Source organism: Candoia aspera, chromosome 2 (genome assembly GCF_035149785.1).
Source record: "Candoia aspera isolate rCanAsp1 chromosome 2, rCanAsp1.hap2, whole genome shotgun sequence".
Lineage (NCBI taxonomy): Eukaryota > Metazoa > Chordata > Lepidosauria > Squamata > Boidae > Candoia > Candoia aspera.
This window is the reverse complement of record NC_086154.1, coordinates 55,726,182-55,740,068: the sequence shown is the minus strand read 5'-3', so window position 1 is coordinate 55,740,068 and position 13,887 is coordinate 55,726,182. Positions and strand designations below refer to the sequence as shown.

The 13,887-nt window shown below is 42.9% G+C and overlaps 1 protein-coding gene across 2 annotated transcripts in view; it reads left to right on the top strand.

The window, feature by feature from the left end:
• The first annotated feature begins 1,309 nt into the window (after window positions 1-1,309).
• The window catches only part of SHISA5 (shisa family member 5), a 33,553-nt gene continuing 20,975 nt past the window's right edge, over window positions 1,310-13,887 (top strand). Inside the window, exon 1 of one of the 2 annotated variants that reach the window (XM_063291871.1) lies at window positions 1,310-1,572. In XM_063291871.1, coding sequence (XP_063147941.1) covers window positions 1,506-1,572 — 67 coding nt within the window. In that variant the 5' untranslated portion in view covers window positions 1,310-1,505. The remainder of the gene's footprint in view (window positions 1,573-13,887) is intronic. The other variant, XM_063291872.1, reaches the window with a different exon arrangement.

Below are 13,887 nucleotides of genomic sequence, written 5' to 3'. Positions count from 1 at the left end.
TCACAGTATTACCAGCATCAGGATTTAGTTCTGATACATTGACCAATTAATAATAAAGGAAACAATTACAGGAGGCATCTAGCACAAAACCTGGAATCAGTGAACATGGTTTTCAGGTTAAAATCTGTGGAGATTTTAGCTTGTAGTTGTCCTATGCCTCCCAGCATCCTTCAGTACTATCTTGGCTGGAGTTGAACAAGGTCTGAATGGATACAGGTATCCCACTAATAGTACAGGCTGTTCAACTGTCTCAAAAAATTCCTAAGCTGAAGCATCCTAGCAAGGTATCTTTTCAGACCTGAATCTTCAAGCTCTTAGAATCCTAGCATATATTGGTACACAGAGTAAATACCACAGAAACTTGCTTCTAGTTACATATGTTCGCTTGCTCTATTCAATCAACTGTAAGAGCACACTGAGATTACAGCAGCAGCAGCGATGGACATTCCCTCTGCTTCTACTTGAGGTTAGCCTACAGTTACTAACATAAGAGTTTATTTTGTAATTATATATTATTTCTACCAAGAGTGGTAAAGTTTGTAAGATGTTCTGCTTTGGGTGTCAAATTCCTTGAGTAGCTTTAGGTGCTAAAAGCATTAACTCTGCTGCTTCACCTCTGGACTCTAATTTGCTGAGGCCCCACAGGGCAGGGGAATCCTAATGCGTTAAGCAGCCAATGGCTGGATTTCACACTACCATGTAAACCCCAACTAAATCAACTGCTTTCGGTATAGCACAATGTGAGATCACAGATACAGGCGGTGGTTCAAACACTGAACCACGAGGTAGCCACAGGACTTGCTGTGATCTAGTTGTATGATCCCACTCCATGTTAATTTATAGCATAGTATGTTGCGAGAACGAGGCAACTGGAGTAAGTTAATTAACTACAGACAAGGGCATGATGCAGACAATCACAGATTGGGTCCACACTTTAACCAGCTCCCAGTTTAACCAGGGATTTAATCACTGTTCATAGGGAAAAGCACCATTGGCTTAGTCCATAGGATAAAGTCGGAAGCTATTATTTATAGATCACATTGCTACAAACCACATTACGGTTCAGAGTAATGGGTGAATCCAGTTCAGCACAGTAAGAAAATTGGCCCATTGGGGTCCGATCGAAGCCACAACTACGTAATGCGCGCCATGAGGTGAACTGTGACTTGCATCATGCATGCTTGGCGCCACTTGCGCGATGGCGTCACGGTGCCTTCACCTCCCACCTTGGCTGCTGAGCACTCCGCCGCTTCGCAGCCTCCCGGGGCATCCGGTCCTGAGCTCAACGATCGCCGCCCCGAAACGGAAACAGAAACCAAAGGAGAAGCCAGCTGCGGGCGCAGGGAGGGAATCTTCCGCGCCTCTCCAGAGCCGCGCATCGGACGGGCGGAGCTCCTTGACGGGCAAAAGGAACGCCCAGTCCTGAGACGCCGACGCAGGAAACGGGCAGAAGGGGTCGTCGTCGTCACTGCGGCGCCCCTGCTCCCTCGCCGAGGAGGAGAACGATGGCCTTCGCCTGGAGCCCCCTCTGGAGTCTCTGCGCCCTTGTGGGTCTCCTGCTGCCGCCCGGCGGTGAGTGACGGACAGGGGGAGAGCTGACTGGGCGCTGATGGGCTGGGCAGCCCTCCCCGCGTGGCCTCCTCCTGGCTGCCATTCGTGGCTGCCGCTAAATCCCAGGGACGAAGACCGGCAGTTCTGCTCCTCCCTTTGAATCCGGGGTGTCCGCCACCGCGGCATCTTCTGACCCGGGTCCTAGGGCTGGGTGAGGTTGCAGCTCTCATCAGGCCCGCCTAGCCTCGGAGTAGTGAGCTGTGCTCCAAAACAACTAGTGGGAACCAAGTTGGGGAGGCGGCCCTTGGCCATTAAGGTCAGAAAACCGTCGGAGTGGTGACCTAAATTAATTTCCATCCCCTGAACAGGAAGGTCCCAGACAGGCAATGTGTTTTCAGTTCCGATTATATCGTGGTAGTTGTAAATTAGTAACCACTCCTGTTTTTGAATGTTGGGGCCCTCTTTGCTGGGGGCAGATTGTTCACCTAAGGCATCTCTAAGTTTCTTTGCTATGACTGACCTCGTCAAAAGTTCTGAGATTTGCCTTGAAGAGAAACAGGTGGCACACATTTTGGTCGTGACTACCAAAGCCACATCTACTTCATCTTACAGCTCTGCCTTTGTCCTAAAGTCTCCAAAGTGACATTTCCATGAGGCCAAAAACAGGCTGAATCACTGTTGTGCCCTTATGCTGTTTGTAACTTCTTGGTTGCTTAACTCTTTCTCTCAGTTCCTCAGGGAGAAATTCCGTGCTTTCTCAGATTGCATAAATTTGATGCCTAAATGAAAATATTTATTTTCAGCCCTTTCTGGAACTGGATTGTACAAAGCTGACATTTATTTCCAGATAGGAAATGTGAGATTTCTTCTGATAAGAAACAGTTACAACTTGGATGTTAATTTTGTTTCCAGTAGGCATTACAGTACGTACAGCTGTAGGCATTAGAAGTGAGCCAATTAAAGCACTACCACTTATCTCCAGGCTCTGGATTACAGCTAATTTCTTCAAATTAGGATCACATGTTGTGTTTAATAGCTACTTGGTGTGGGTTTAATTTGTTGTGTGACATGGGCATCTGGCAGGGTGTGATGATGTGATTGTGCAGATACCGTAACTTGCATCTCTTGTCAGGACACAAGTTTGGAAGGGCAACACTTGTGTGATTATATTGTGTAGGTCTCATCATTTTGACATCACTGTGGTTTCCTTTGGGCACCCAGTGAACCAAACCATTGTGATTTGTAATCATGGTTTCTGGTTTGGCATGTGTGAACTGAGAGAGTTGTCATTTATTCAGTGAACCATAATTAAGCATTCCATGTTCTAGCATGATGGAACCATGGTTCTAGGCACAGAGATGGAGGAAGCTGAGGGTTGGTGATTCTTTTTCCTCAACTCTTTTTTCCAGACTTACAAAATGGGGAGGGCTATAAACAAATGTCAGTAGTAGAGCATAGCCATATCTCACTTTTTAAACAACAGAAGTGAACATAGTCAACATGTATCTGCTTCTGCAATAAAAGTAAAGCTAAGCAGCCAATATGCAAAGCTGAGATTCAAGGACTCCGCTCTCGTGTTTACTGTCCAACATCCAAGATCTCCCTTGTATCTCATCTCTGCCTTTGACTTAATGTTCTGAGTGGTAGAGATACATACCCTTTCCTTTATTCAAAGCAAACAGAACACAGCAACAATGCTGGTTAACAGTCCACATGGGACACTCACCCATCTGTCCTACATTCATCATGCTGTACATTGTGTACATGTTGCAGATTTGTTGGTACTGCTCATCAGAACCTTCCTCAGGTGCATCTTCCTCTTCATCCTCTTCATTATGATAGGAACTGGGGCTGTCACTGGTGTAGGCACTGGAGGTGTCAGGACTTGTCTGGCCTGAAGTACTGGGGCCACTGACCACGCCTGCCCCTCCACCATGAACACCACAACCTATCAGGTCAAGATTTGGAGGATGACCAATGAGGGCAGTATAATTGACATCTGCTCAATTACAACATTGCCTTTAGTTTTAGATATGGAATCTTCTGAGCTTTTATATGCCTACGTTCATGGGTGTCCACAGGAACTTGTTCCTTTTGTTAAAATGATGAAAGCGGTGTGCCATAATGCTACAACCTCCACTCCTTCCGTACATGTATGTAATGTCCCAATGCATTTGCAGAAGGGACAGGGGTTTTGTCATGATGGCACAGCACTGCTTTTTTCCATCATGCACCCTTTCCCCCCACTGATACTGTTGCCAAGTGTTTGCTGTTTCTTTAACAATATAATCGTTCCTAGTTTTAGGTTTCAGATGCGGATAAAAATAATTATGAATGATAAATTCATAATTTGGAATGGTTGTTGCAAAGTTCCAATCCTTTCTTGCCCCATTGCTGTTCTAGCTTTTCTAAAACAGCCTTTCCCCTCCTGGTACATTTCAGGTGGTGAGCAGTCATATAATTTCTATTAGTGTGTCTTTGTGTTTAATGTTGTAGTTGGCTGCTCTAGATCAATCCACCATGCACATGGCCTTACTAGATTTGTTTATTTATCAATCAAACTTTTATCACCGCCCATCTCCCTCCCAAGGAGGGACTCTGGGCGGTTTACAATAAAAACAGATATCCTAAATGGATGGGGCAGTTTCATCCAGGCCAGTCTTTATAGAGCAAACCTAAGGAGCATGTTTCTAAAGGACATGTTTGCTTGGTAGTTTCATTAAAAAGTTGGAGTAAGGGGGGCTGTTTTGATGATGAAATGAAATACATGGAGGATGGAAGTGAAGTCAAGGCATCCCGTCCAGCCACCTTTTCTACATCTCATGTAATCCAGCTATCACAGAGGGTGGAGAGAAGTAAGGCAGAGGGGTTTGGAAGAAAAACAGGGGAAGGGGCAGATTTTGTGTGCTTCATTTCATGATAAAGATTCAACTCACCTTCTCACCCCCACTCCCCATAACTTTCTAGCCAACCAGTGATGGAAACTGTTTTGAACCAAACCTGGGAATTAACTGCCAGTTAATTCAGGGGCTCTATACTGAAGAGAGCATGATTGTTCTTCCAGTGGGTTTATCTTCTCCGGCTCATGCTCTCTAGGTGCATTAGGACTATGGTTCTTAAAACCCTGTGGTCCCGACTGATCCAGAGGTGAGAAAAGACAGCTGCTCAGGGGCTGGGATCTGTGAGAATTTTTTTAACAGAGGTGTTATTTCACCATAATAGAAAATGGATGAACTTGTTTTAAAAATTCTGCTGAGACTGTACAGCAAAAAAAGTAAAATAAAGTATCTTTTACCATGGTCGTTGGCCAATATTAAAATAAAGAAACAAAATAGAACAATTAGAATGCATCAGTATGTACACAGGAATAGATAACAGTAAGATGAGCTGCCATGCATGTTGTACTGAACCTTTTATCAGACCAGCTGAAGCAGATATTTTTCTCTAAATTAGGTCATGAAAACCTGAAGGCTATTAATGAGAATGTGGATACACTAAGTATTGTACTGAAGTCTTTGTCTGACAAAAGTTGACAAACAACTCCACTGGCCTCCTGGGAAGCATCCTATGAAGAGGTCCTCGGAGAGCATTATAGAGTCTGTGCAATTCACAATATATGTAGTTGGATGCAAGCCAGTGACTCCCAAGAGTTCCTACTCTACAAGGGCAGGTTCTTTCTGCAAGAGGAGCTTTTTTATTCTACAGCAGAAGAAAATGGCTGAGGATAAGATGCTAAACTTCATTAGGTGAAAGCCCTGCTGCAATTATGAACAGTAAGTTCTCAAGTTCCACTATGCTGCCTCATAGTGGGGGTGGGGTGTTGTTCCTAGGAGGGATGAGTGCCAGGAGTGTCCTCTGACAGGGTCACCCAAGGTGTGGAAGTAATCCCAGCTAAAGCAAACAGACATTTACATTGGGCAGCAGCATATAGGAAGATGCTGGAGATTGAGGAGCACTTTAGTGCCAACAGCAAAGGCATCATTTCATACTGTGCAGAAAGCTATGGTAAACTCCTGTGTTTCACCAAGGAAACCTAATGTGTAGACCATATAGTTGATATAGTACCAGATGATTCTGCTAAGAGCTGAGGATTTTTTCAGAGTGTCAATGGAATTTATGATGAGGCTAGATTAAAGTCTTTGGGACATCTACAGTAGTTGCTAATGTTTATTTTCTGTCCCACCTTTATTATTTTTTATAAATAACTCAAGGCAGTGAACATACCAAATACTCCTTCCTCCTCCTATTTTCCCCACAACAACAACCCTGTGAGGTAGGTTGGGCTGAGAGAGAGGGACTGGACCAAAGTCACCCAGCTGGCTTTCATGCCTAAGGTTGGACTAGAACTCTCAATCTCCTGGTTTCTAGCGCAGCACCTTAACCACTAGGCCAAACTGGCTCTGATGTTGCCATGCAGGAAAAGAAAATCCAAAACTGCAAAGACAGAATCACAGTGGGGACATGAATTGTAAGAAACATGAACATGGGAAAGCTCGATATAGCATAATATGAACTGAATTAACTATGCATTTTCCTCTTAGACATCAACAAATTGAAATGGACTGGAATTAGATATTCTCAGTCAGAAGATCATAGTGTTTACTACTTAGGGCACACAAATGAAGAAGAAACCACACATTGGTTTCATTGACAGCAAGGATATAGCAAAAACAATACCTGAGTACAATGTAGAAATAATGAACAAATAATATCAGTTAGACGTTGAGGAAAGCTTTTTAATATGATAGTTACCCAAGTTTATACTCAACCCACTGGTGCAGAAGTTGACAAGTTTTATGATCAAATCCAACCTGAAATGGCCAGAACATGCAAGCAGGATATGCTGCTAGTGGTTGGAGAGTGAAATGACAAAGTTGGAAATATTGAGGAGGAAATGGAGCTAAACTGTACAGCCTAGTAAACAAAAATGTAGCAGGAGGATGACTTAGTTTCTGCCAATCCAATTATTTCTTCGTTGCTAACACTGTCTTCAAACAACCAAATAATACCTGGCTACATGGAGATGGAATACACAGAAATTATATCATTGGTACAAGGAAGTGGAAGAGCTCACTTATACCAGCAGAGGCACAGTCAAGGCTGACTGTGGAAAAAGTCACAAACTGCACTTGTGCAAGTTCCAAGTCAAGCTAAAGCAAAAGAACAATCCAGCCATTTTTCACACAATGTTTTAGAGCGCATGATACTTCGTTTTACATTTTTCAAGACCTTGTAGGAGAGCTGGGCTAGTCAATGGTGGCAAAAAAGCAGGAGGAGGGTGATAGCACCTTTTTGGACTAACAAATTTTGTTAAATGGACTCAGCTTTCATGAGCTTCATCAGATGCACAAAGCTGCAGCTCATGAAAATTTATTCCTTTTAATAAAATTAGTTAGTCCAGAAAGGTGCTACCAGATTTTTTGCCACTATTTCATGGAGAACATGGGGAATCACCTTGAAGTCCTGTACCCAATTGATAGGGAACTGGATGAACTATGGAATGGAATCAAATAAGTTGTTACGGATAAATGAGAAAAGAGACTGTCAGAGACCAAGAAACAGAAGAAAGCAAGCTGGATGTCAGAACAAATGGTGAAAATGGCCAAGAAGAGAAGCCAAAGCCCAGAAAGACAGATCTCAAAAAGGAACTTAATATAGAACTTTCAGAAAACTCTTTAAAAAGACACGTCATTAAAGATGGAAACAGAGAAACAAGGCACAAATAACCAGGCTTGAAGTATCATTTTTGGACATATTATGCAAGACCTAGCTCTCTTGAGATGTCTATAATGCTGTGGAAGGTGGAAGGAAAGAGAAGGAGACAATCACCAGCAAGTTGGATGGACTTGATTATAGCAGCAGTGGATGCAGTATTGGAAGACCTGAAGGGCCAGGTTGGAGACAGATCATCTTGGAAGAGATGTGGTCTCTAAGAGCTGACACCGACTTGATAGCATATAATGAAGTTCTCAAGTTATATAGCTAGTTTAAAATGATTCTTGCAATTTCCCAGTCAACTCTTGTAGAAAAATTGCTAAGCTCAATATGGGATTCCACATCTAGAATTCTTTATTGAAGCTTTGTCCTGGCTAGTTCATAACTCTAGGCCAGCAACAGCTCTTGGGAATGCCTATTGCACTGCAGTTTGTCAGTGATGTCATGTTTCAAGGAAAGATCAGTAGCTGTCACTCGGATAAATTAAACTCTGTGATAGAAAGTTCAGATTTAACCATAATTGAAGGTGCTTTTCCATATTCTGGTCTGTACCTATTCATTTCCTCTTCTGTGTGGAGTGCTGCATTACAGATACACCAAGCAATCTCAAGCAATTTTCTCAGCAATGTAACTTGAATTGGCTGAAATTTAGAAAATATGACAACGTATGGGTTTAGCTCTTCAGCAAAGGATCGTTACCTTGTCGTGGTGCTGGAGCTTGAGCACCTCAATGATGCCATGAGCTAAACCGTGAAGGGCCACCCATGATGGGAAGGTCATGACAGAGAGGTCAGACCAAATGCGATCCCTGGGGAAGGTAATGGCAACCCACCCCAGTATTCTTGCCGTGAAAACTAAATGGATCAGTGCAACCAGAGATATGTCGGTATACCATCGGAAGATGAGACCCCCAGGTTGGAAGATGGTCAAAATGCTACTGGGGAGGAACAGGATGAGTTCAACTAGCCCCAGACGTGATGCCGCAGCTAGCTCAAAGCCAAAAGGGCGGCTAGCGGCTGACGGTGCTGGTGGTGAACGGCGAATCCGATGTTCTAAAGATCAACACACCATTGGAACCTGGAATGTAAGATCGATGAGCCAGGGCAAATTGGATGTGGTTATTGGTGAGATGTCAAGATTAAAGATAGACACTTTGGGCATCAGTGAACTGAAATGGACTGGAATGGGCCACTTCACATCAGATGACCACCAGATCTACTACTGTGGACAAGAGGACCACAGAAGAAATGGAGTAGCCTTCATAATTAATAGTAAAGTGGCTAAAGCAGTGCTTGGGATACAATCCAAAAAATGATAGAATGATCTCAATTCGAATTCAGGGCAAGCCATCTAACATCACAGTGATCCAAATATACGCCCCAACCACAGATGATGAAGAAACTGAAGTAGAGCAGTTCCATGAGGATCTGCAGCACCTCTTGGACAACACGCCTAAAAGAGATGTTATTTTCATCACGGGACACTGGAATGCTAAGGTGGGCAGTCAAATGACACCTGGAATTACAGGCAAGCATGGCCTGGGAGAACAAAATGAAGCAGGACATAGGCTGATAGAATTTTGCCAAGACAACTCATTCTGCATAACAAACACTCTCTTCCAACAACCTAAGAGACGACTTTATACATCGACTTCCCCAGATGGACAACACCGAAATCAGATTGATTACATCCTTTGCAGCCAAAGGTGGCGGACATCTGTACAGTCGGTAAAAACAAGGCCTGGAGCTGACTGTAGTTCAGATCACGAACTTCTTCTTGCACAATTTAGGATCAGACTAAAGAGATTAGGGAAGACCCACAGATCAGCTAGATATGAGCTCACTAATATTCCTAAGGAATATGCAGTGGAGGTGAAGGATCGATTTAAGGGACTGGACTTAGTAGATAGGGTCCTGGAAGAACTATGGGCAGAAGTTTGCAACATTGTTCAGGAGGTGGCAAGAAAATACATCCAAAAGAAAGAGAAAACCAAGAAGGCAAAATGGCTGTCTGCTGAGGCACTAGAAGTAGCCCAAGGAAGAAGGAAAGCAAAAGGCAACAGTGATAGGGGGATATATGCCCAATTAAATGCAAAATTCCAGAGGTTAGCCAGAAGAGATAAGGAATTATTTTTAAACAAGCAATGCTTGGAAGTGGAAGAAGACAATAGAATAGGAAGGACAAGAGACCTCTTCCAGAAAATTAGAAACATCAGAGGTAAATTCCAGGCAAAAATGGGCATGATCAAAAACAAAGATGGCAAGGACCTAACAGAAGAAGAAGAGATCAAGAAAAGGTGGCAAGAATATACGGAAGACCTGTATAGGAAGGATAACAATATCGGGGATAGCTTTGACGGTGTGGTCAGTGAGCTAGAGCCAGACATCCTGAAGAGTGAGGTTGAATGGGCCTTAAGAAGCATGGCTAATAACAAGGCAGCAGGAGACGACGGCATCCCAGCTGAACTGTTCAAAATCTTGCAAGATGATGCTGTCAAGGTAATGCATGCTATATGCCAGCAAATTTGGAAAACATCAGAGAAGAATGGCCATCAGACTGGAAAAAATCAACTTATATCCCCATACCGAAAAAGGGAAACACTAAAGAATGTTCAAACTATTGAACAGTGGCACTCATTTCACATGCCAGTAAGGTAATGCTCAAGATCCTGCAAGGGAGACTTCAGCAATTCATGGAGCGAGAATTGCCAGAGGGACAAGCTGGGTTTAGAAAAGGCAGAGGAACTAGGGACCAAATTGCCAATATCCGCTGGATAATGGAAAAAGCCAGGGAGTTTCAGAAAAACGTCTATTTCTGTTTTATTGACTATTCTAAAGCCTTTGACTGTGTGGACCATAACAAATTGTGGCAAGTTCTTAGTGATATGGGGATACCAAGTCATCTTGTATGCCTCCTGAAGAATCTGTATAACGACCAAGTAGCAACAGTAAGAACAGACCACAGAACAACGGACTGGTTTAAGATTGGGAAAGGATACTCTCACCCTACCTATTCAACTTGTACGCAGAACACATCATGCGACATGCTGGGCTTGAGGAATCCAAGGCTGGAGTTAAAATCGCTGGAAGAAACATCAACAATCTCAGATATGTAGATGATACCACTTTGATGGCTGAAAGCGAAGAGGAACTGAGGAGCCTTATGATGAAGGTGAAAGAAGAAAGTGCAAAAGCTGGCTTGCAGCTAAACCTCAAAAAAAACCAAGATTATGGCAACCAGCTTGATTGATAAATGGCAAATAGAGGGAGAAATGTAGAAGCAGTGAAAGACTTTGCATTTCTAGGTGCGAAGATTACTACAGATGCTGACTGCAGTCAGGAAATCAGAAGTCGCTTAATCCTTGGCAATGACAAATCAATGACAAATCTCGATAAATGACAAATCTCGATAAAATAGTCAAGAGCAGAGACGTCACACTGACAACAAAGGTCCTCGTAGTTAAAGCAATGGTGTTCCCCATAGTAACATATGGCTGCGAGAGCTGGACCATAAGGAAGGCTGAGAGAAGGAAGATCGATGCTTTGGAACTGTGGTGTTGGAGGAAAATTCTGGGAGTGCCTTGGACTGCAAGAAGATCAAACCAGTCCATCCTCCAGGAAATAAAGCCAGGCTGCTCACTTGAGGGAATGATATTAAAGGCAAAACTGAAATACTTTGGCCACATAATGAGAAGACAGGACACCCTGGAGAAGATGCTGATGCTGGGGAGAGTGGAGGGCAAAAGGAAGAGGGGCCAACCAAGGGCAAGGTGGATGGATGATATTCTAGAGGTGATGGACTTGTCCCTGGGGGAGCTGGGGGCGTTGCCAACCGACAGGAAGTTCTGGCGTGGGCTGGTCCATGAAGTCACAAAGAGTCGGAAGCGACTAAACGAATAACAAATGGGTTTAGCTGAACCGTATAGATTACATCCGTGCCCTGGTCTTGAATTTTAGAGTTGCTGAAAGATTCTGTACCTCTGGAGAAGAAAAAGGAAGTGATAATGGGTCAGCTCTTCTAGTTGCTTAGAGAGCATGAGATGAGTGTTAGAGAGGTGTATGTATGGCATTTCATCTCCTGTCAATTGAAACAAAACCTAAATATTTGGAGCATTCCACTTACTCAGTGCCACATCCCTTGATATTCCAGGCCGTGGGCTGGTGTCTTTATTTTTTTACCAAGCGCCTTTCTCCAAGTTAAGCTTTAATGAGTGAACCATATAGAAATGGATCAAAGCTTTCATGTCTCTTCTTAGACCTACTGCATCATCTACATGTAGCAGTTTTGCTGTAAGTTTGTTTATTTGTTTTGGGAGATGGTGTTCTTGGATTAAATTCCCCACTATTGAATTGATACAAAACTTGAATAGTGGGACAAGGATGCTTCCTTGTTTAACTCCTTTTCTTGTTGGGACTGTTTCTGAAATATGTTCTGCTGTGTTGCATCTTACACTCAGGTTGGTGTTATCCTGTATTGATAAGCAGGCAACAGTCCATTACATTTGGGCCAGAAGATTTCCCTATATTGTGCTCAGAGATTAAAGCACTAAGCCTTGATCTAGAGTGGATCAATATAATCTAAAACCAAGATCTGCCAAGATATTTTCCCCTCCAGCAAGGCTCGTAGTTTCCAAGAGAAAAGGCTATTCTAGAGCTTGCTAATAAAACATGTTAGCCTGACAGAGTGGTGGTTAACTGGCTTGTCTTCTTGAAAGTAGGGGTAGTTTTGGCCATGCCCCACACTTAGAATGTAAGAGTTGATTTATTAATATAAATAAAGAAGCCAGAATTGGTCAGAATGGTGTTGTATCCATTTGGAAGGGATCAAATCCACTCCTGAGATTTTTTTTTTAAGGTTCCAGTTGCCTAATCGACAAGGCAACCAGTCACAGTTTCAAAAATGTACAATCTGATAGCTGTTCATCACATGATTCCAGCCAAGGGGAACATGGGCTTTTTCCCATATTCAACCCTCGGGGATGTTCTTCTCAGATAGATGCTGGGAAGTGACAGTCTAAATGGAAAAACCATAAATTTTGCAAGTTTCCAAAATTTAGCCAGAAAATTTGCTCTTCTTGTTGCTATTAAATGTGTCAGGCAACTGGTGTAGCAGTCTTTTGACTGTCAGTAAAAATTTATAATGCATCTTCCAGATTTCTAGGGCTGTGCATGCTTCAAAAGAATTATTTCAGACCTTACAAGAGCATAGGACCTCTCTGCTATTCATTAAAGCAGCCCTTCTTTTTTGCAGACCTGCCTGAAAACAAGTTGGGGTTGCTTTAAGAATTGCATTTTGACTCCTTAAAGCAGCTGCCCTTTTTAAGGGTCATGTATACATATGAAAAAAGAGGGGCTGCTTTAATGAATAGCCCTACTCTGGTCAGAATTTGAGCCCTGTGCAAATACCTTTTGTTTTCATCACCGGGACAGATTACAACTGTCCAGCCATCTCAATTATAGAGCACCAGTTGTGGAAGGTTGATTTAACTCTATGGTTTTCTGAGTGAATTGCATAATATTACTGGGCTGGAATAAATATGAATAAGCCTTTTAAACTGGGGTTGGCATCCTTTTTGTGGCACAGTCTTAATATTCATGGTGGTTGGGGAAAGCAACAGCGTCATTGCCCAGGACAGTGACAAATACAGGATGGGTCTGTGTGTCTCTTACATAGGTGATGCTGCAATTTGCTATTTGTTCCTGGGTTTTTGCTGGTCAGCTGAAATTTGTTTTGCATTTTTAATTAGGTCGTGACCAACCACCAAAATGGCAGGAAATGTTTCTGGCAATAATGCAACCATATTATGATCAAATTAAAGGACCAGAAGAAGGTTTCAGGAACTGTTTGCAGCCTTATATTGAATGTGTAGCAATTCTGTGTCATATAGTTTCTATATTTTTCAATACATGCTTGCAAAGTGAGGTCCCCTTGTTTATAAAAAGACATAGAATCATAGAATTGGGAGGGACGAAGGGACCTTGGAGGTCTTTCAGTTCAGTGCCTTGCCCAGGGCAGAAATCCTCAGACCATCCAGAGAAATGGCTATCTGATCTTTGCTTGAAAATCTCCAGTGATGGAGCACCAATGACTCTAGGAGGCAGGTTCTTGTACTCTTCAATAGCTCTCACTGTCAGGAAATCCCCCCTTATTTTGAGTTTGGATCTCCCTGCCTCCCTTACACCCACTGATTCTTGTCCTAATCCCAGGGAATAATCCACACCCTCTTCTTTGTGACGGCCCTTCAGGTATTGGAAGACTTCTCTTGTGTCTCCCCTAACCTGCTTTTCTAAGGCTAAGCTTACCCAGTTCCTTCAACTGTTTTTATAGGATTTAGCCTCCAAGCCCTTTCTAGGGAGGTAGAAAACCCAGAGAAACCTTCTCCTTTCCTCTCAGCATCTTTGTCCCTGACAAGTGCAATCACCACAGAAGACAACAGTGTACAATGTAACAACTGCATAGATTTATTGAATCACAGCTTAAATATAGTTTTCTCTTCACTACATTTCTCAATTTCAACACAAAAAAATGGGGTACATGTCACTGGCCAGCATGATTTTCTCAATTAATATAAACAGGGGTTATCTAAGTTAGAAATCAGATCGTTACCAAAGGTTGCCTTGT